At 36.8% G+C, this 23,210-nt stretch overlaps 3 protein-coding genes across 3 annotated transcripts; 2 read left to right on the top strand and 1 right to left on the bottom strand.

The window, feature by feature from the left end:
• Positions 1-448: 448 nt before the first annotated feature.
• LOC124839028 (uncharacterized) lies at positions 449-4,238 on the top strand. Its single transcript, XM_088107650.1, has 3 exons — positions 449-1,506; positions 2,141-2,602; positions 2,918-4,238. Exons 1-3 carry the CDS (start codon positions 449-451, stop codon positions 4,236-4,238), a joined length of 2,841 nt encoding a protein of 946 aa, XP_087963776.1.
• Positions 4,239-7,144: 2,906 nt separating this feature from the next.
• On the top strand, positions 7,145-10,464 carry LOC124839027 (serine/threonine-protein kinase SRK2A-like). Its single transcript, XM_047314767.2, has 9 exons — positions 7,145-7,575; positions 7,811-7,885; positions 8,010-8,111; positions 8,201-8,254; positions 8,349-8,441; positions 8,521-8,613; positions 8,788-8,892; positions 8,985-9,083; positions 9,970-10,464. Exons 1-9 carry the CDS (start codon positions 7,456-7,458, stop codon positions 10,279-10,281), a joined length of 1,053 nt encoding a protein of 350 aa, XP_047170723.2. The 5' UTR covers positions 7,145-7,455; the 3' UTR covers positions 10,282-10,464.
• A 191-nt stretch (positions 10,465-10,655) lies between these two features.
• On the bottom strand, positions 10,656-12,738 carry LOC124839029 (putative glycosyltransferase At5g03795). Its single transcript, XM_047314769.2, has 4 exons — positions 12,485-12,738; positions 12,121-12,332; positions 11,618-11,969; positions 10,656-11,475 (listed from the first exon to the last, which is right to left on the bottom strand). The coding sequence occupies exons 1-4, from the start codon at positions 12,725-12,727 to the stop codon at positions 10,810-10,812; spliced, it is 1,473 nt and encodes a 490-aa protein (XP_047170725.1). The 5' UTR covers positions 12,728-12,738; the 3' UTR covers positions 10,656-10,809.
• Between the last annotated feature and the right edge of the window lie 10,472 nt (positions 12,739-23,210).

Here is a 23,210-nt window from a genome sequence, read left to right as displayed (position 1 = left end):
ATATGGAATTTGTCAGTTTAAGTATCACCCAAAGGTGAACTTAAATGAATGACTTAAATGATAACCTATCAGTTTAAGTGTCACCCAAAGGTGAACTTTATGTATGACTAGTGTAATAATTTGTTTGAATCCATTAATTTTAGCAAAGCATTAATGTATGAGCTTGTGTATTATTTCCAGCTTACATGAATTTATCAGGTTTGAGCAACAATGTGGTTAAGTTTAATGGGCTCAATTATGCTGATTGGTTAGAACAAATCCAGTTCCAACTGTGTGTGTTATACTTGGACATGGCAATTATGATGGATGAAATGCCCGCAGCCATTACAGAGACTAGTACAAGTGATGAAAAGTCTCTTTATGAGGATTGGCATAGGTCTAACAGGCTGTCACTAAACCTGAGAATGTAAAGTCTTCTATGCCTAAAACATAAAACGCAAAAGAATTCATGAAACTGATCAAGGAGTACTCACAATCAGACATAACTAACAAGTCTATTGTAGGAACTCTTATGAGTGAGCTGACTACCAAAAAGTTTGACTGGTCACATCCCATACATGATCATGTAACTGGAATGGCTAATATAGCAGCAAGATTAAAGTCAATGAGAATGGAGGTGAATGAGTCTTTTCTAGTACAATTCATCATGAACTCTTTTCCTCCTGAATTTGGCCAGTTCCAAGTGAACTATAACACTCTTAAGGATAAATGGAACTTTCAAGAAATCAAAGCCATGTTGCTACAAGAGGAAGGGAGATTGAAGAAAATGAAAAATCATTCTATCCATCTCACAACTCATGAAGGTGTTATCTTCAATAAAGCCAAATCAGGAAAGAAGAACAAGAAGGAAAAAACCCTAATGAAAGTGAATAAGGGCAATATCCAGAAGGACCATAAATGTTTCTTTTGCAAGAAAGTAGGTCACTTCAAGAAAGATTGTCCGAAAAGAAAATCTTGGTTCGAAAAGAAAGGTACATTTTATGTTTCTATAAGTTTTGAAGCAAATATAATTGAAGTGCCTAATAATACCTGGTGGTTGGATTCTGGAGCTACCACTCATGTTTATAATATTATGCAGGGATTCCTTTCAATCCAGCCCATAAAAGGAACTGAAAAGTATTTATATATGGGGAACATAATGAATGCATGGATAGAAGGAATTGGGACTTACAGATTGATTCTAGACACTGATTATTGTCTGAATCTTGAAAAATGTCTCTATGTTCCTGGTTGTGCTAGGAATTTAATTTCTGTTGCAAAGTTGGATTATTTAGGTTTTAACTTTAAGATTGAAAATGGTATTTTTCATTTGTATAAACTTTCGTACTATTATGGTTCTGGTACATTATTGGATGGTTTATATCGTTTAAATCTTGATGTTAATTTTTCTGAATCCTTGTTTAATGTTGAACATGTTGTTGGTAGAAATTGTGGTGCAGGAAAAGAATGTTTTGCTTTCTTATGGCATAAAAGATTAGGTCACATATCCAAAGAAAGGATGTTGAGGTTAGTGAAAAATGAAATTTTACCTCAATTGGATTTTGATGACTGGGATGTATGTATTGATTGTATTAAGGGTAAACAAACAAAACACATATCAAAATATCCCGCCACAAGAAGTAGTCAACTTCTTGAGTTAATACACACTGATATTTGTGGTCCTTTTGACATTAAATCCTAGAGTGGTGAGAAATATTTTATCTCCTTTATTGATGATTTCTCACGTTATTGTTATATATATATATATATATATATATATATATATATATATATATATATATATATATATATATATATCTATTACATGAAAAATCTCAATCAGTGAATGCCCTTGAGGTGTTCATAAATGAGGTGGAAAGACAATTAGATAGAAAAGTAAAAGTAGTGAGATTTGATAGAGGTGGTGAATATTATGGTAAAACTGATGAGAGTGGACAATGTCCAGGTCCATTTGCAAAGTTTCTTGAAAGTCGGGGTATATGTGCATAGTATACAATACCCGATACACCACAACAAATGGTGTAGTAGAAAGGCGGAATCGTACTCTTATGGATATGGTTAGGAGTATGTTAAGTCATAGTAATATTCCTTTATCTTTGTGGATGTATTCATTAAAGATTGTTGCATATCTGGTTAACAGGGTTCCTAGCAAAACAGTTTCTAAAACTCCTTATGAACTATGGACTGGAAGGAAACCCAGTTTGAGACATCTTCATGTTTGGGGTTGTCCGACAGAGGTAAGGTTATATAATCCACATAAAAAGAAGCTTGATGCAAGAACCATTAGTGGTTACTTCATCGGTTATCCTAAAAAATCAAAGTTATATAGATTTTATCGCCCTAACCATAGTACAAGAATAGTTGAGTCTGGAAATGCTCGGTTCATTGAAAATGGTCAATTTAGTGGGAGTGAGAAATCACGCATAGTGGATATTCAAGAGCATACTGATAGTGTTTCTACATCTAATGTCTCTTCTGAAGTTGTTATCCCTCTTTTTGTATCACAGTCACACAACAAGCAAAGACAACAAGTTAATGTTCCAATCCCACAAAATGAACATATAAATGTTGAGCCAATTGACAATGAGCAAGTCATAAATGAGTAATTGATAGAGGAACCACAAGAAGCAACATTAAGAAGGTCTGTAAGGGAGAAAAGACTTGCTATTTCGAATGATTATGTGGTTTACTCTGTTGAACATGAATGTGACTTAAGCATTGATGAGCATGCAGTCTTTTTCAGACAAGCCATGGAAAGTAATAATTCAGAGAATTGGTTGAATGCTATGAAAGAAGAATCGAAATCAATGGATGACAATAAAGTATGAGATCTAGTTGAATTGCCTAAGGGTTCAAAAAGAGTCGGTTGTAAATGGGTCTTTAAGACTAAACATGACTCAAAAGGCAATATTGAAAGGTATAAAGCTAGATTAGTCGCCAAAGGTTTCACTCAAAAGGAAGGCATTGACTACAAAGAGACCTTCTCTCCTGTTTCTAAGAAGGACTCTTTGAGAATTGTTTTGGCTTTGGTGGCTCATTATGATTTAAAGCTTCACCAAATGGATGTAAAGACCGCTTTTCTGAATGGTGACTTAGAAGAGGAAGTTTATATGGACCAACCAGAAGGTTTCACAATAACAGGAAAAGAAAATTTGGTGCGTAAATTGAAGAAATCAATATATGGATTGAAACAAGCTTCCCGACAATGGTATCTAAAATTTAATGATATCATAACTTCATATGGTTTTGTAGAGAACACTGTTGACCGGTGTATATATATGAAGATCAATGAGAGTAAGTTTGTTATATTGGTTCTGTATGTTGACGACATTCTTCTTGCTACTAATGATGTTGGTATGTTACATGTTGTAAAGAAGTTTCTCTCTAGAAACTTTGAAATGAAAGATATGAATGAGGCATCTTATGTGATAGGAATAGAAATATTTCGTGATAGATCACAAGGATTGTTAAGTTTGTCTCAAAAAGGCTATATTAACAAAGTGTTAAAGAGATTCAGAATGGAAAAATGTTCTCCTGGAATAGTTCCAATTCAAAAAGGAGACAAGTTTAGTCAAATGCAATGTCCCAAGAATGGTTTGGAACGAAAGACCATGGAGTTTATTCCTTATGCGTCAGTGGTTGGGAGTTTGATGTATGCTCAAACTTGTACTCGGCCAGATATCAATTTTGTTGTTAGAATGTTAGGCCGATATCAAAGTAATCCCGAAATGGATCACTGGAAAGTCGCAAAGAAAGTTCTTAGGTATTTACAAGGTACCAAAGAATACATACTCACCTACAGAAGGTCAGATCATCTTGAGATGGTTGGCTACTCGGATTCAGACTATGCTGGATGTGTGGATTCAAGAAAATCCACATTTGGTTATGTTTATCTATTAGCTGGAGGAGCAATTTCTTGGAAAAGTGCAAAACAATCAGTCATTGGTACTTCCATCATGGAAGCTGAATTCGTGGCATGCTTTGAGGCCACGGTTCATGCTTTGTGGTTGCAGAACTTTGTATCGAGGCTTGGCATTATTGACAGTATTGCTAGGCCGATAAGGATTTATTGTGATAATTTCGCAACCGTCTTCTTCTCTAAAAATGACAAGTACTCAAAGCGTGCTAAACACATGGTTTTGAAATACTTGTCGATCAAAGAAGAAGTGCAGAAACATAGAGTGTTGATTGAGCATATTGGTACGGATTTGATCATAGCAGATCTGTTAACTAAATGACTACCGCCCAAAACTTTTATTGGCCATGTTGAAAGTATGGGCATTATGGATAAGTCAATATTAACATAATGATGTTATCTATCTATATGGATATGTATAGTTATATGCTTGTACTGTCGTGACACTTGTGAATTCAATTAAAGTTATGTTTCTCTTTATTCTATTGTTATCCACATTAAGTTATATACATGTATTATTGATTGTGGTAACATGTTATAACTCTTTTAGAGACATGAAAGTTAAAAGATTGATTAAAGTTATGTTGAGTTGGTTTGATTATGTGATACATGGAAGGAATCTTGTCGTTCATGACTTTTGCCCGCCATGATTCGGTCATTTCAATTCATATAAGGATGATGACTTGATAATTCTAATGAATGGTGCGCACTTAAAGTTTAGTTTTAGATCTTCAAGTCATCACATGAACCAAGTGGGAGAATGTTAAATTATATTAATATTTAAGATTGGTTCATGTAATTTAAAGTATAACTTTGATGTACAGATTCTAATGTGATGATTATTAGAATATAATGTATTAAAGTTATAGGGATTATTTTAGAGTTATTAAAATTAATCCCTCTCTTCTCACTTCAATAAAGGGCATTTTGGTATTTTATTAAAGTTGATTAAATATCATAAAAGAGGGAAAAAGGTTGAACTACGGCTGGCAATTTTAAAGTTTCTAAAAAGAGAGAAAGAATAGTTACGTTCTCTGAAAAGAAAAAGAAACTGTGACATCCTTCAGAATTTCTATATCATCAAGAAAGCATTAAAGAGGAGTAAGAGAAGGGAGAACATTGACAAGAGAACATTGACAAGAAGAAACTTTCAATGGATCCAGGTAAGTTTTTTTTCCACTGTGTATGAGAGAATAGGGAGTATCATGAAAATTCAAGATCCTGTGTGTGTGTTTTTCATTCAATTGAAAATCAAAGAATTGCTTACAAATGTTGCTCAACACATTTGTTTTTGGAGCGTTGTTTATAGCTTTAAGCGAGTTTTCCAAAAACATCATTTAACACATTATTTTGCAAGATATAGTGAGAGGTTGTTCAAAAAAACATATTGACGCATTTTATGAGGATATCGTTCGATGATGTGTCTACTAAGAACGCTTTGACTTATAGCTTTTCTTTAAAAATTTCAATCTCACAACGCTTTTTCATAAGATGTCTTTCATTCAACGATATTGTTTTCACAAAGGTAATACTTGGTCCAATGTTCATTTTGTTTATGACTTGTTAAACTTCAAAACATGAAGACGTTAGATGGTCCAATCTTATAAGCGATCTTGTCTTAACATGTTTATGCTTGTTATCGATTATGCAATGTTTTAAATTAGTAAGGTGAATCCTACTAAATTTTGGATGTTACATTGTGGTATCAAAGTAAGTCGAACCTAAGGAGATTTGTGGGAAATGGGTGCTATGTTTTTGTTATGTTGGTTGTGTGTTTGTTTTAGTGATAATTGTTGAAGAGCTCAAAACAGTCCATCATTAGAATGATCATAGGGATTGCTAGTTTGTTATGTTGTCTTGGGAAAGTATAAGTGTCTATAGAAGTTTTGTGGGAGGTTTCACAAGGTTGATAGCTTTTTTAACATGGTTGATACGAAAAGATCATTCTTTTACATGGGCAGATTAGTGAAGAGAGTTTTTAGAAAGTTGAAGAAGAGGTTGATCAATGCCTCATTATTGTTTATACTTGTCACAGGGAGACATTTTGAGATTTATTGTGATGCATCACACCAACAGATTGGGGTGCGTGTTAACGTGGGTGAAAAAGGTGGTGATTTATGCTTCTCAACACTTGAAAGTTGAGAGGAATTGTTCTACCGGTGACTTAATGATTGTTGTACTAATGTTTGCTTTAAAATAGTAAAGACATTATCACTATTTAACATATATTGAAGTTCAAAATATAAAAGATTTATACTAAAATTCAATTATTATTAGTTTAATATTTGTTCTTTATGTGATTGTTGAATAAAATTTTTTTAGTGCATAAAAATATATTTCATTAAAATTAAAAGGAAGAGAGTAAAGAAAAGTTTAAAATATTTTTAAATATCAACTTTATTTGTTAACATTTACAAATTTTGATAAATATTTTAGTTATTATGAAATTTTATTTAATATTTTATTTTGAAATATATAATTATAATTTCTTTCTAAATATTTGATATTGGGAAAAAGATGCATATTTTGATATTAAATGTTTGATAATATTATGATTATTTTTCAAAATTTTATTACTTTGTAATAATTAATAAATTGACGTTAAAACATAAAAAAAAGTAAATATGAGATATAGGCACGATTACAAGTGTATACTCCTGACCCGAAAGAGATGGAAAAGTGACAATTTTTTTTTATATTTATTAGATTTGAATATACATACGAGAATTTTATTTTTTTAAAAATAAGAATGTAATAACAACTAAAGAGTCCTAAGTAATTGCATTATTAATAAAATATCTTGATAATATATATTTATATTTTATTAAAACTGGTTATTTTTAATATTAATACGACTTAACTAAAATTATTTTAATTCTATACTTTTCTTACATTTAATTCAAAGTGTTTATACAACCATAATACATATTTAAAAGTTTTTACTCCTTCCAAACCTACTTATAAATAACACAAATTGATGAAGTCAAACAAATTCTAAATAATTTAGTTTGGAAGCATTTCACACGTCTTACATCTTAATTAATTTAATCTACACTTTTCTATATCGAGAAATGAAATGAAATTAAAATTAGAAGAAACAATAATGAGAATAAATATTGGTATATAGTGGAATTAATGAAGGACTAGTTTTGAAGGGACCCACTCTGCAGAAGATGTTGGAACATGGAAGGTAAGTCAATTATGGAAACCTCTTCTTAAAGTGAACATCTAATTCCAACCAAAGCACAAAAACACACTCACTGCACATTCTAAACCTCTGAGTGAATCATTCGACGATTATTAATGGATAAAGTGACAGAAGCAACTGACAAACATAACCGATAACCAAGTGCCACCCTGCACCACTTACAATACCTTTTACCCCCAACTCTTGCTTTGCTTCAAAACCCATTATTATTCGTTTCCCTACCCTTTCTTCTCTTCTTCATCGTTCGCATCAAGCCTCCACTTTTTGCATAACCTTTTGATCAAAGTGGGAACAACATAGAATGCTTGTGTGATTCTCTATTTTCTAGTTCATGGATAAGTACGAGGCTGTTAAGGAATTGGGGGCAGGCAATTTTGGGGTGGCCAGGCTTATGAGGAACAGGGTCACCAAGGAGCTCGTAGCCATGAAATACATCGAGCGTGGCCCAAAGGTTTCTTCTTTAATACAATAGTTCCATCAATTTATGATTTTTTTTTTTCACAACCCTTTTGTGTTTTTACTGTTAAGGAGTTGAAGAGATGAAGCATAACTGAAGAAAGAGGAGACTTGTTTGTATTTGCCTATTTGTTGATTAATTCCCCTATGATTTGTTGTCTTCACTGTTTATTAAATGAAAGGCTTAAACTTTAACTTGTTTTTTCTTTTTCTTCAACTTCAATTTTCAGATTGATGAGAATGTGGCAAGGGAGATTATGAACCACAGGTCCCTTCGGCATCCCAATATAATTCGTTACAAGGAGGCAAGGAATTTCATTTACTTCTTTTATTTAACATGCTGGATCACTTTGTGTTGAGCACTAGCACTGCACATTAATGAATTATTTGCTGTTTCTTTTCTTCTACAATGGAATGTTGCTTTTGCAGGTGGTTTTGACTCCCACACATTTGGCAATTGTGATGGAGTATGCAGCAGGAGGAGAGCTCTTTGAGAGGATATGCAGTGCTGGCAGGTTCAGTGAAGACGAGGTTAATAGCTTTACAAGCTTTGGTAATTTTCCCCCTTGCTTTTTGTTTCAATATGTTATGTTTCACTTTCCTTTGGTTGTAATGTTCAGGCTAGATATTTCTTTCAGCAGCTGATCTCTGGTGTCCATTTCTGTCATACAATGGTATGTTCATGCTCAAGTTTGTGGGAAATCATGGCAGGTTCTTACTGAAAATCATGTTATTTCTCACATATGCTCGTTTACTGTTCTTTTGCAGCAAATATGCCACCGAGATTTGAAGCTAGAAAATACCCTTTTAGATGGAAGTCCTGCTCCTCGGTTAAAAATTTGTGACTTCGGTTACTCCAAGGTATTGGAATTAGCATCATCCAGCTCAAAATTTCAGTTACCGTTAGAACATTTTTTAATGTCTCGTGTCTGTGATGTAGTCATCTTTGCTGCATTCCCGACCCAAATCAACAGTTGGAACACCTGCTTATATAGCACCGGAAGTTCTTTCAAGGCGAGAGTACGATGGAAAGGTACTATATTAGCTTCGTATGGTTCTTTAGAGTTCCTTGCATCTTTCATAGTTTTGTTGCTTTGTTCTTCTGATATGCTACCAAGAATGAAGTATATTGAGTATTTTACATGCTCACTTTTGAACCAATGTTAATGATTATATGATGTACTTTCTGTTTCAAAATTTGTGTTAGTTGGCTGATGTATGGTCGTGTGGAGTGACTCTTTATGTCATGCTGGTTGGAGCATACCCCTTTGAGGATCAGGATGACCCTAGGAATTTTAGGAAAACAATTCAGGTATGCTTACTCCTTTTCAATACTGATTTGCACAATGTTTCTTATATTATTTTTGCATCACTTTTATCCTGATTTCCTGTTCTATTCTACAGCGTATAATGGCTGTTCAATACAAAATCCCTGACTATGTTCACATATCTCAAGATTGTAGACAACTTCTCTCTCGTATATTTGTTGCAAATCCATTGAGGGTATGTTATAATATTGCTTTATGAGCTCGACTTACACTTTCATTGCAATTCTGTTAGACTTGCAACTGATCAGATCATGTCATATCATGTGTTCCATGCCTCTTTTATTGTCTAAAGTATATATATTTTATTAAAGTTACTTTTCAACCTTGCGAACCATTTTGCTAATGAATAGAAAATACTCAGAAGATACGTTTCTGATAAAATTCACCATATTGGTGGTTCAAAGCTAAACCTATAGAGGAAGTTTATACCCAGCTTTTATTTTATCTTCTTCGATAGGTATGATTGGAGTGTTTCGATTTCTCTATTTGACTTTTATGTGTATCTTATATCCGCAAGAACATTAGTTAGACCTCTTTAATGTTCTTTTTACTTCTTTCCAAATACTCTTTTTTTGAGAGTTTCCATGAGTGTCAGGATAGGCGGATGTACAATTTTGAGGGAAGTTTTATCAAATTGTAATATTTTCAGATTCAAACACTTGTTGTACTTGATTTCTTAAATTTAGGTGATGCCATGTACAATTTTTACTCGCTATATATTTTAGGGGACATTTGCTTGTATTTTTATTTTATGTTTTGAACTTTTTGAATAAAATTTTTTCAAGGAAAATAAAAAACAAAAGTAAACGTCCCCTTAGTTATTTTACCAGAATTTGATTCTATCCTTTTTAATCAAAGTCTTTCTGTGGTTTTCGAATCTTACATTCCTTCTTTGAATGCTCTACTTGTGTCTTTGGTTCAGTCTGCTTTGGCTTTACACGTCCTTGAAGGAAAAGACAAGAGTTTAAATGTGATTTCTGTCAAACAACATGCTCTTGAGAATATATAACTAACTACTTTTGGATTGCTAACTGTTACAAAATATTCTTTATTGTTTACAGAGAATTACTATTAAGGAAATTAAGAATCACCCATGGTTTTTGAAGAATCTTCCAAGGGAGCTAACTGAATCAGCTCAAGCTATTTATTACCAGAGGGACAGTCCAAACTTTCACCTTCAAAGTGTGGACGAGATAATGAAAATTGTGGGAGAGGCAAGAAATCCACCTCCAGTATCTAGGCTGGTCAAAGGTTTTGGTTGGGAAGGTGAAGAAGATTTGGATGAAGAAGTGGAGGAAGAGGAGGATGAAGAAGATGAGTATGATAAGAGGGTCAAAGAGGTTCATGCAAGTGGGGAATTCCAAATTAGTTAAAAACTCTCAAAATTCTTGTGCACTGTTTTAGAAGTCACCTTTTTTATTTTGTGTACCTTAAGTCAGCTATTTATCTGTATTATATTTCTGGTTCTGTTCGTGTAATATAGTTCGTGTATTACAATGATCGCTATTCATGAGAATAATAGTTTGATTACATTTGAAATTGACTTGACACTACAATACTTGTCTGTTTTTATCTGCAAGAAAATTTACTCAAGAATGCTTTCAGTGGATTCAATGAACAAGGCTACACTCAAAGATTAAGAATTAGAATCACATTGAAAATAGTACTTGCATGTTACTATCATCTCTTCCTCAAAATATTAGTACCAAGCAATGGATCATGTTGATAAACGATGAATGTATTATACGTAAACATTACTAATCAATATATTCCAATTTCCAGAGGTTTTAACATAAGAGAACAATTTTCTAGATCGCAAAATATGCTAATTGCATTACTCATCATTTACATATGAAAACCCTCTAGATGTTGTGTATGCTATCTGTGTGGTGGAAATGATATTACTGATCTTGAATATGGATATTTAACCTCCTGAGCCAAATGGAATGGACAGTCATATGGAACATATCATATCTCTTTGGGGGCTCATTAGGCATAAAATGTCCTTGCACTTGTTTCACCCTCCTTTGCATCCTCAAATACTGGCTTTCTGAAATGCCCATGAGTATCTTTTTGATATTGGGAATTTCTTTCACAGCCACTTGAACTGAAAATGAATTCCAGTTCAAAACATCACTGAAGGGTGGAACATAGCTATCAGAAATCAAAACTGGCACACATCCTGCAAATATTGCTTCCACTATTCTTGGACTGGCAACTTCATAACCACTTGGGCAAAGGCAAAACTTGCTGCTTCTAAGCTTTGTGTAGTAAGACATTCCTTCAGGAATTTCCTCATAAACTTGCACATCTTGGTCTTTGTTTTTCCATGTATGTAGGAGCAAGTATCTTATATAGCCATGCAGATGACCTGCAAAGAAAGCAAGGATAGTCCTTTCAGATGGTGGATACCCTCCCACTAGATCAGTGACTTCCCCGTCCATAAGTTTAATCTCTGCAAATGACACATCCTTTGCAGGCTTGAACCCTTCTGATGTATTTGCGTTGCAAAGAACCCTTATGGCATTGTTATACAAGAGATCCACGTAACTAGATACAACTGGACCCTGTTCAGTATCCAAATAGTATTATTACAAAAAGGATAGTATTAACTCAGCTAATTTTGCCACATTCTTGATATTAAATATATAATCAAAATAATGTAATTGAGGAATTCAGTTCATTTAGCAGAGAGAGCTCATTGCTTACCCAATCATGGCAAGAGAGCATGAAATGATCATGGCCAAGGGATCGATTCCAGAAGGGATGTTTATAGGATATAGTTCGTATGTAGTCTTTTACAACAAGGCCAAGGGGATCAAGATTATAATTGGAGCCACGATCATACACATATTCGACCAACATAACCACACTAAAGGGCAAATAATACACAAAAGCTTCATCTGGATCATAAGTACGATAGTGCCTCCCCTTTTCCATTTCATTTATGAATCTTCCCTCAGTGGCATATATGTCTTTGCTTAGACCATTATGGAACAGCGGTGGCTCCCCTTCTTCATACACAAAAACCTTGAACACCTTTTCCATCTCTAAGTAACTCCTGTGAACAAATTACTCTAGTTAATACAAACTAAAGTTGAGTAAGATTATCTGCTAAATTTTCAAGGATGTTCGAGAACGTAGGTGGTTATCATGCATTATTTTGATGCATGAAGAAACTTATGCTGGACCAAAAGTATATATATATGTACCTATGAAAGGCATTGGCGTTTCTGTAAATTGGACCTTGAGGAACATAGTCTGGATCTTGGAGGGTTGATGTCAAATTTCGAATTTTGCTAGCTTCTCTAATTGAATACCTTGCTTTAGCCAATTTTTCTTCAATTCTTCTTAACTTGTGACCTTTAAAGTTCTCTTTATCCGTACCTTTTTGCACAAACTTGGTGTCAAGCTTTTCATCACCCTAAAGGCCAACCACGTAGTAAGAAAAAGAAAAGAAACCCCACAAAAGAAAGCATGAGAAGGTACACCATATTGAAAGAAAAAAAAAAGTTAAATGATATGAAACAAAGACTTGGTCCTTTCTAACAAGTTGATTCAAGGAGATAAAAGTACTTCATTGAAAAATGCAGTTGGAGATGGAGTCTCTACTTCATCACGTAATATTGAAGCTCTTCTATTTTCTGCATCCAAAGACGAAGTTGGTTGTCCCCTCCGATAAACATGAGGTGTAGAGAAATTGGGAGCAAGAATACTCCGACAAGAAACAAGAACTAGTGAAGTTATGAAGAGAAGAGCCATAAAGTGAAGAGACAGAGAAGTGGATGAAGAGAAGCATTTGGTAGGATAAGCTCTCATCTTAATTTACAGTATATATCTTCTTGGACTAGGAAGCATGCTCGATCAGTCAATGAGAAGAAGTTGAGATGGTGAAAGAATGATGATAATATGTGGAGAGGGGATGCATTTCTTGGTGCATGGAGAAAATAGATTCTTTACTGAAGAATTGAAGTATTCTTACGTACCAAGAGTAACGTAATATGGGGGGGAAAGCAAATATGTGTGTGCCTTTTAATAGTGACTGTGCAGTTTTCATGCATGCTTCACATCTCTGAATAAGTTGGGGGCTAATATATACACCAGATAACATGAGAGATTCAAAATTAATGAACAGTTTATACATCTATGAAAAAGCTTGTGTTGTTTTTTATAAAAGAAAAATGTGTTTCGTTAACAGAAATAAATGGGAAAAATCACCTTATTCATTTATCTCAAAGTGGTATATATACAAATGTATGACTGCACATTGGGTGCATTATTTCCCGTAATTCCTACCTAGAAATCTACTTAAAAAATATTAACCCGATAAATGGATTACATGATTCTTGGCCAATCACATAATTTATCAAGATATCAGCAATCACGTAATTTCCCAATATATCAGCAATCAACTATAACACCAATCAGCCCAAGATATTAGCTATTAGCCTAACACCCCTTCAACTTGGTGCATGCATATTTTGGATGCGCAACTTGGGAAAAAAGAAATCAATTTGTCATTCTCGAGCGCTTTAGCGAAAAGATAAGCAAGTTGGCCAGAAGTGTTAACATAACGAGTTGCAATAGTACCATTCAAAATTGCATTGCGTACGAAATCACAATCAATATCTATGTATTTGGTATCCTCGTAAAGGACTATATTGGCAATAATATGCAGTGCGGCTTGACTATCACAATAAACCAACATAGGGCGTGTTAAAATAACAGCCCACTGGATGCACACTGTTAATTTTTTAAAAGCAACAGTAGCGTGCTTGAAACAAAATACTTGAGTATTATTAATATGAAATAATGGGAAACGTTACAGTATTTAAAACATAAAAAAGTAACTACTCACTAACACTTGTATTCTAATTTATCCTAATTTTAATCCATCACTCTAACCCATAATTAAAAAATAACTAAATCCAAAAAGTAAGGAACAAAACTCAATTAAATTAAAAATAAAACACTCCTAAAACATTCTCTTAACACTCCTTCTATCTTTAGAAGCTCCAAACACTAAGTCTTAGACCTTAAAAATTCATACTTACAAGTAGACAATGTGTTCCGGTATAGGGTTGAAGTCCCTAACTCAAAACGCTCTTGGACGGACATAGGTTGCTCAAAGCGCTCCAGGTTGAAGGTCGGACGGACGTTGCTCAAAGAACTCCAGGTTGTATTGCTCATTCTCCTTCCTCTTTCTCCAAGCCGGACCGGCGGACACCTATCAAAGGCGCTCCGACACTCAAGTTAGTAATGTAATCGAGCGGTTGGCACCACAAGTAATGCATATATTGTGCAACCTGATCTAAAGTCATACCTGAGACCTTTATTTATACTAGTTGGTGATGAACCTTTACCTTTCACTGGCCTAATGACGGTCCAATCACACCTTAATCCGCATTAGGGGCTTAATGAGTCATTACTAGTGGGCCTGGCCTAGGTGGACGGCCATGGGAGGACGGTGGACGATCTGGGCGGTCGATTTGGGAGGACGACCATGGGAGGACCATTCGGGAGGACCGTACGAAATTCCTCTGGTGAAGATCCACGGTCGTCAACCTTCGGTGAGGCCAGCCGGGATTCCTTTAAGGTGTGGTCGAACAGTTGTGGCTGAACACTAAAGGCCAAATTTAGCTAAGAGGTTGAGGTCGAACACGTACCTGTACAGCCATGGGAGGCCGAGAAATTGAGGCCAAGGTATGGCCGAACGATGGAGGCTAATCATTTCAGGCCAAATTTGGCTAATTACTTGAGGCCGAATGGTAGAACAATTGAGGCCGGATAGACGAATGGTTGTGGCGGGATGGCCGAGAGCTTAAGGCCGAATGGTCGAGAGGTGGAGGCTGACTGGCCAAATACTTGTGAGGCCGAATGGCCGAGAGGTTGATGCCAAATGGCAAGCAGTTGAGGTCGAATGGCCGAGAGGTTGATGCCGAATGGCGGAAACCTGTGAGGCCGGATGACCGGGTAGTTGAGGCCAAATGACCGAATGGTTGAGGCCAGATGGCCGAGAGCTTCAGGCCGAATGACCGAGACGTTGAGGTCGAATGGTCGAGAGGTGGAGGCCGACTGGCATAATACTTGTGAGGCCGGATGACTGAGTAGTTGAGGCTGAATAGCCAAATTGTTGAGGTCGGATGACCGAGAGCTTGAGGCCGAATGGCCAGGAGCTTGAGGCCGAATGGCCAGGAGCTTGAGGCCGAATGGCCAGGAGCTTGAGGCCGAATGGCCGAGACGTTGAGGCCGAATGGTCGAGAGGTGGAGGCCGATTGACTGAATACCTGTGAGGCCGAATGGCCGAGATGTTGAGGCCGAATGGCCGAGATGTTGAGGCCGAATGACCGAGATGTTGAGGCCGAATGTTCGAGAGGTGGAGGCCGACTGGCTAAATACCTGTGAGGCCGAATGGCTGAGCAGTTGGGGTCGAACACTTAATGCCAAATTTGGCTAAGTACCTGAGGCCGAATGCCGAATTGTTGAGCTCAAATTTGGCTGAGGTTGAGGTCAAATGGCCGAGAGCTTGAGGCCGAATGGCTGAGAGCTTGAGACCGAATGACCGAATGGTTGAGGTTGAACACGGAACTTGGAGGCCGAATTGTTGAGCCCAAATTTGGTTGAGGTTGCGGCCGAATGGCCGAGAGCTTGAGGCCGAATGGCCGAAAGGTGAAGGCCGAATGGTTGAGGCCGGACACGTGATACCAAATTTGGCTAAGTACCTGTGAGGCCATGGAAGGACGAGCAGTTGAGGTGGACTGGTTGAATACCTGAGGCCGAATGGCCGATAGGTGGAGGCCGAATGGCCGAGAACGAGAGGCTGAATGGCCGAGAGCTTGAGGCCAAATGATCGAGAGGTGGAGGCCTATTAGCCGAATACCTATGAGGCTGGTTGACCGAGTAGTTGAGGGCGAATGGCCGAATGGTGGAGGCTGGATGGCCGAGAGCTTGAGGCCGAATGACCGAGACGTTGAGGCCGAATGGTCGAGAGGTGGAGGCCGACTGGCCGAATACGTGTGAGGACGAATGGCCGAGGAGTTGGGGCCGAACATTTGATGCCAAATTTGGCTAAGTACTTGAGGTTGAATGGCCGAATGGTTGAGGTCGAACACGTACCTTGGAGGCCGAATGGCTAAATTGTTGAAACAAAATTTGGGTGAGGTTGAGACCGAATGACCGAGAGCTTGAGGCGGAATGGTCGAGAGGTGGAGGCCGAATGGTTGAGGCCGGACACGTGATGCAAAATTTGGCTAAGTACCTTTGAGGCCATGGAAGGCCGAGCAGTTGATGTCGATGTTGATGGATCGGCAAGTGTACCAAATCATACAAGTAATATAAAATTGTAAGACCAAGTATCGTATCTCAAAGGACTCTCGGCACTAGACAGTCGTGTGATAACTCGATTAGTTAAGACTTAAAGAAAACGAGGTCATTGGTTTCAAATGCAAAAACAGAAATTAAATATGAATGCAAGTTGATCGATAACAGAGTAGCACAATGATGAACGAATGTTGTTTAATATGAGATGAGTATGTTGTGGGGTTAGATTTTGCCAAGTTTCCTCTCATGTATGTAAGAATTCTTCTTTATGCATTAATGTTAACGTCACTCACTAAATCACTTAAACCCGACCCCTCGACAAAATAAGTTTGTCCTTAATTACCAGTTCATACAATTCCTAGTAATTAATTATGAAGATCAAGAGCTTAAGACAACCAAGACTCATACCCCCATCCCTGAGAAGTATTACTCTTGGGAGTAATTCAACAAGAACCTGAATTGTAAGGAACTTCCCTGCACTCATGCAATTCATACACCACGCAAAGCATGCAATAATCACAGATGAATTACTCTAACAATTAATGGAAAAACGTATATTATTAAGAATCAATTCAAATACATGAGAGTTCACAAGGTTACATCATCCCCCAACAACAAATAGAGTTTAGTTCACCATAGACATGGTGAAACTAGATGAATAATGGAGAAGAATGAGATAGAAAAACCCTAGCAGTAGAAGATGGAGAGTTGTCACATCCCCAAATCTACCCTCAAGGGGTGAAAATTGTGTTTCTGTGCTCCTGCAAAAGATACAAAACCTAGGATGTCTAGGTCCTTTAAATAGAGCGAAAATAGAATAGAATCGAAGTTTGACCCATGTCGCTGGCGCTCAAGCGCCCTAAATGGGGCGCCCAGGCGTTGAACGGTACTTTCTGGTGCTTAAGCGCCCAAAAGGGGCGCCCAGGCGGTGTGCGGTGAAATTATGGCCCTCAAGCCCCCCAAGGGGCGCCCGGGCGCGGTGCGAGAAGAAAACTAGCACTCTAGTTGACTTTTTTGCACTCTGGTTGACTATTCTGCACTCTGGTTGACTTTTCTGCATTCCGACTCCTTCATACTTTGACTCCTCTTCCAAATCACTTCATTAACCTACTAAAACAAGGGACTTTAGTCATAAAATCATTAAGTTCAACCTCAATTCTCTTATTCACACAACTTAATAGAAAATCATGATTTCAAGCAAGTTTCTAAGTAGAAAAGGGTGCATTTAATATCAAAATTACATCACAGATAACGGTATTTTCAATCATTATCAGCAGACTAGCCGAATAATCGAGGTGGAATGACCAAGAGGTGAAGGCTGAATGGTCAAGAGGTAGGGGCCTAATGGCCGAGAACGTGAGGCCGAGAGCTTGAGGCTAAATTTGGCTAAGTTGTGAATGCGTCATAGCCGCGGAAGCTTGTTGACACTGATGACGATCGTTTCTACAATCCGGATCAATATGTAGGGGTCGGGTCGACATAATGGTGTTGAGACTGCGTCCTTGTCTGGTTCCTTGTGGATCACAGGGGATGCCGCTCGGCCCCACGGTGGGCGCCAAAATGTTCTGGTATAGGGTTGAAGTCCCTTACTCAAAACGCTCCTAAACGGACAGACGTTGCTCAAAGCGCTCTGGGTTGAAGGCCAGACGAACGTTGCTCAAAGAACAAGGTTGTATTGCTCGTTCTCCCTCCTCCTTCTCCAAGTCGGACGGGCGGGCACTTGTCAAAGACGCTCCAACGCTTAAGTGAGTAATGTAACCGAGTGATTGGCACAACAAGTAATGCATATATTGTGCAGCCTGGTCTAAAGTCATACTTGGGGCCTTTATTTGTACTAGTTGGTGATGGGCCTTTACCTTTTGCTGGCCTAACCTTAATCCGCATTAGGGGCTTAATGAATCATTACTAGTGGGCCTGGCCTAGGTGGACGACCATGGGAGGACGTCTTGGGAGGACGGTGGACGACTTTGGCGGTCGGTTTGGGAGGACGACCATGGGAGGACCGTTCGAGAGGACGACCGTGTGGGAGGACCGTACAGTCATGTGGGAGGATCGTATAGTACACAATGGTTTAGTAAGAATATCTGCAACTTGATCTTCTATTTTGCATTAGATAAGAATCACATCTCCATGTTTCTATACTTGCCTTAAAAAGAATAACTTGATGTTAAAATGTTTAGTTTTTCCACGAAACACGGAATTATGAGAGATAGCAATTACAACTTGATTGTCTACAAAAATCTTTGTACTTTCCTTCTACTCTAGATTAAGATCAATTAAAATCTTCCTCAGCCACAAAGCTTGATTAACAACAACTGTTGCAGCAATAAACTCTGCCTCAACAGTGGATTGAGCCATTGTTTCTTGCTTTTTTGAGTTCCGCGAAAAAACAACAGATCTAATAGTAAATCAGTAACCTGAAGTGTTCCTCACATCATCAGCATAACCTCTCTAATCACTGTCAGAGAAACGAACCAGCTTGAACTCCTTGCTCCTTGTAAATTTAACACCAAAACCACTTGTTCCTTTGACATATCGAATCACTCTCTTTGCAACCTTGAGATGAAGTTCACTTGCACAATGCATAAATCTAGACACAATATTCACAACATTCAAAATGTCAGGACGAGTTGCTGTAAGATACATCAAGCAACCAATCAAACTTTTAAAATACCCTTCATCAACTTTATCAGTACCATCTTCCTTGCACAACTTCTCTTTTTGATTCATAGGAGTATTTGTCTCTTTGCAATCATCCATTCCGATTTTTTTTAGAATTTCCTTTGTGTTAAAAAAGAATGGCTCAATTTCTCACACCAAGAGGGGGATGGGGGTGAATTGGTGAAGTATAAAATTTAAAACTTTCAAAATCTTTTTCACCAAAAGTGATGTGATGAGTCATTATTTTCTACTACTAACTTAGCTTTTTGCACCATATTATGTTAGTGAATTGTGTTTAATTCTCCATTTTTATCTCATTTTCACTATTTGGGCTTAATTTCAAGACTAATTCTTATTTTAATTAATTTGAATTATTTGAGCTTAATTATTTCAATCATTATGTGCAGGACAATCACTGTTGAAAGGTTGAGAAAATATTTGGAACTATTGCTCAGAACCGAACGGTCTGTTGAAGACTTGACCAAACGGTCTGTTGAAGCCTTGACCGAACGACCTGTTGCAAGCCTGCACCAAATGGCCGAGCACTACAAACCGAGCGGTCTAACGAGGTGGTGACCGAATGGTCAGCTAGAGCCTACACTAATGGACAAGCACCACAGAAACCTGGTCCTTTTCTAGATTGATCTCCATCCCAAGGAAATAAGTCATCAGACCAAGATCAGTCATTTCAAAAGCCTACACCATATCTAGTTTAAACTCATCAATAAGCTTTGCATTGCTCCCAGTAATTAAAAGGTCATCCACATAAAGAGAAACGACAAGAATCTCATTGCTATTGTGTTTAAAAAAAAGCGTGGATTCTGAAAGACTTCTTTCAAAGCCAAGGCCAAGCAAATAATCATTTATTCGACTATACCAAGCTCTTGGGGCCTGTTTTAGGCCATACAAAGCTTTGTGTAAATGATAGAGTTTGTCTTCTTTGTCTTCCACAACGAAACCTTCAGGTTGCTTAACATAAATTTCTTCTTCAAGGATTCCATTAAGAAATGTTGATTTGACATCCATTTGATGCACTTTCCAACCAAGTTGTGCAGAAATAGCAAGAAGTAACCTGATTGTAACAAGTCTGGCAACTGGCGCAAATGTGTCAAAATAATCAACACAAAAAATTTGTGCATGCCCCTTAACTACAAGCCTTTCTTTATGCTTAATGATTGAACCATAAGCATTTAACTTGGTTCTAAATACCTATTTTACCCCAATTACTTTTCTGCGTTGGGGTTTATCAACAAGCTCCCATGTTTTGTTCTTCTTAATCATAGACAACTCCTCCTTCATTGCAGCCATCCAATTTTGATCTTTCTCTATTGCTCCAAAATATATAGGTTTACAAACAACAATGTTGCATCTCTCATAAATATCATAGAGTGATCTAGTACCTCTTACAGGAGCATCATCTACCAAATCATTTTGCCAGCTTTCATCTTCATTTTGCTCTGTATCTGAAGCTGAAAACTTGAAGTTCACATTTGTAGAGGCTAGATTTGTCTTCTTTGTATCATCCTAATTCCATTCTTTATCTTCCATAAAGTGAACATCCCTACTAATAGCCATTTTCTCGGTTTGCGATTGAAAGATTTTATAGGCTTTGCTAACTGTGTTGTAGCCTATAAAAATTCCTGCTAATGCTCTTTTATCTAGCTTATCTCGCTTACGCTGTGGAACATGAGTGAAGCACAAACAACCAAATATCCTCTGAAATTTCAGAGATGGTTTGAAACCATACCAGACTTCAAATGGTGTTTCATCCTTCAATGCCATTATGGGAAGTCTATTTTGAAGAAAAACAATCGTACTTGCTGCCTTTGCCCAAAATGTTTTGGGCAAATTCTTCTTATACAACATGCATCTTGTTATCTCTAAGATATATCTATTTCTCCTCTCACTAACTCCATTTTTTTTGGGGTATAAGGAGGAGTAAGTTGATGTTCAATGCCAGAATCTTCACAAAATTGATTAAACTTTTCAGATATGTACTCCTTACCATTGTCTGACCTCAAGTTCTGAATTTTGTGATCAGTTTCATTCTCAACCTTGACTTTGAATTTCCAAAAAATTGGAGCTACGTTTGATTTGTACTTGAAGAAAAAAATCCAACACATCATGGTGAAGTCATCAACAAATATAATATAAGAAAGATTACCTTTTAATGAAGGTGTTCTTTGAAGACCTGAAACATCAGTGTGAACTAATTGCAGCTTCCTTGATGCTTTCTATGTTACCTTTGGAAAAGCTTTTTGATTTTGCTTGCCAAATTGACAAGCTCTGCAATTAGAAATTCGATCCTTAAGCTTAGGAACATCAATTCCCAACCTTTTTTTCACTCAACTACAACAACCCTTTGTGATGATAATGTCTAAGCCTCTTGTGCCAGATTTCTATCACATTTTCCTTGAGTGAGAAAATATATTGCTCCTCCTCTAATGGATTTAGAGCAAATCTTTTCCCTTTCATTTTTACCTTGAACATATCTTGACCACCTGCATCTTTAATCAAGAAATTTTGTGTCTACACAACTTGTAATTGCAAATGTCCCTTTTCCTTTGACTGGGATATAATCACCATTGCCTATTCTGACTTTGGTGACACCAGTTGGCCTTATATCTCTAAAGAGTGCCTTGTCAAAAGTTATGTGGTTAGTATAACCACTATCAATTAGCCAAGATTCGCTTGAAACATTGGTTGAAAAACAAGTTGCAACAAAAATTTGATCTTCCTCCTCTCCATTTGCAATTTGAGCATCTTCTTACTCCTGTTGAGTTTGGTTCTTGCATATGATAGCTTCATACCCAAGTTGATTGCACTTGGTGCATTTAGCATCAGGCCTTCTCCAACACTTGAATGGAGGATGACCCATCTTATTGCAATGCTTGCAAGGAGGATACTTTCCCTTGGAACTGCTTGTTTTACTTTCATTTCTAACAACACCTTCTTTATTTGGTTGCTAGTTCCTTTTTTTATTTTTCCAACTGTCTTCATGTTTAATAGGCAAGGCTTCCTCAAGAAAGCCTTCTTCTCTCATAGCCCTTCGTTGTTCTTATGCCTGCAAGGAATTCAACAACTATGCCAACATCAGTGTTTTCTAACATGGTTATGGTAGCTTCAAATCTTTCAGTTACGGTAATCATAATTTTTTCAACAATACGAGATTCCTTAAATTCATAACCAAGCAATCTTACTCTTTTTGCTATGTTCAGAAGCCTCTCAGAGTACTCTTTGATAGTTTCAAATTCCTTCATCTTCTACAATTCAAAGTCTCTAATGAGATTCAACACATGCATGCATTTGATTCGGTCACCTTCATCGTATTCTTTATTGAGATAATCACATATGGCTTTGGCTGACTTTAGAGTCATGATTTGAGTGAAAATTATTGGTGAAACTGTAGCAAAGAGGCACGCCTTTGCCTTAGCTTTTCTAGTTTTTCTGTCTTTGTGATTCTTGATTTAAGCCATCGTTGGATTGCTAGGTAGCACAGGAATTTCATAATCCTCTTCAACACCTTTTCTTCTTGCATTATCTCCAAATTCTTCAGTAGGTTTTGTTAAAAAAAAAACGTTACCCACACAAATAATTGGACTCTTCAATTCACTGTGGTTACTTTCCATTGAACATTGACAACCTTTAAATAGGTGCAAATATAGCCTTGGGACAAGTACAAATAATAAAAACTTATAATAGAATATCAAATAACTTAAAATAAAATCTACTTAATCTATCTCTATCTTATATCAATAAAATAAGATTATATTGTTCCTAAATAAAAGGAAAATCAAAACTACCTATCTCTATTTTATCTCTATTAAAATCAAGCTAAAAATATTACTAAACCCAAAACTAATAAAATAAGATTTTAATGAATTCCTAAAAATTAAGTTTATCCTAACAAAACTCCCCCATAAACTTAAATATTTCATCCTTTATTTTGGCTTTCCATGTGCATCATCCCACACCGGACTTGCTTCTTTCAATCAGATTTGACTTCTTCTTTTTCCTTATGGCTCTCCTGTCTTTTACCTTGGTTGACCTCTTTAATGCTTTGACTGACTTTGTTATACCTGACTTCTTAATAACCTCGACCAACTCGTTTCTGACCTTAGGAATTTCTCAATACTCTTGGTCGACTTCTCAGCAACATTGGTCGACTTCTTCATCTTGTCCGAAATCTTACTTATCATATTTTTGCTATCTCAGTATTCGAGCTTCTCACACCCTGGTTCTTCTCAACATCTTCATCTTCATCTTTCTTTTTTTCATCTGTTTCAAGAACACTAGATGATTCTTCATCCTTGTCAAGAGT

The sequence above is a fragment of the Vigna umbellata genome, chromosome 2, assembly GCF_029865625.1.
Source record: "Vigna umbellata cultivar VRB3 chromosome 2, Vumbellata_1.0, whole genome shotgun sequence".
In the NCBI taxonomy this organism is placed as follows: Eukaryota; Viridiplantae; Streptophyta; class Magnoliopsida; order Fabales; family Fabaceae; genus Vigna; species Vigna umbellata.
This window is presented reverse-complemented; position numbering and strand designations above follow the sequence as displayed.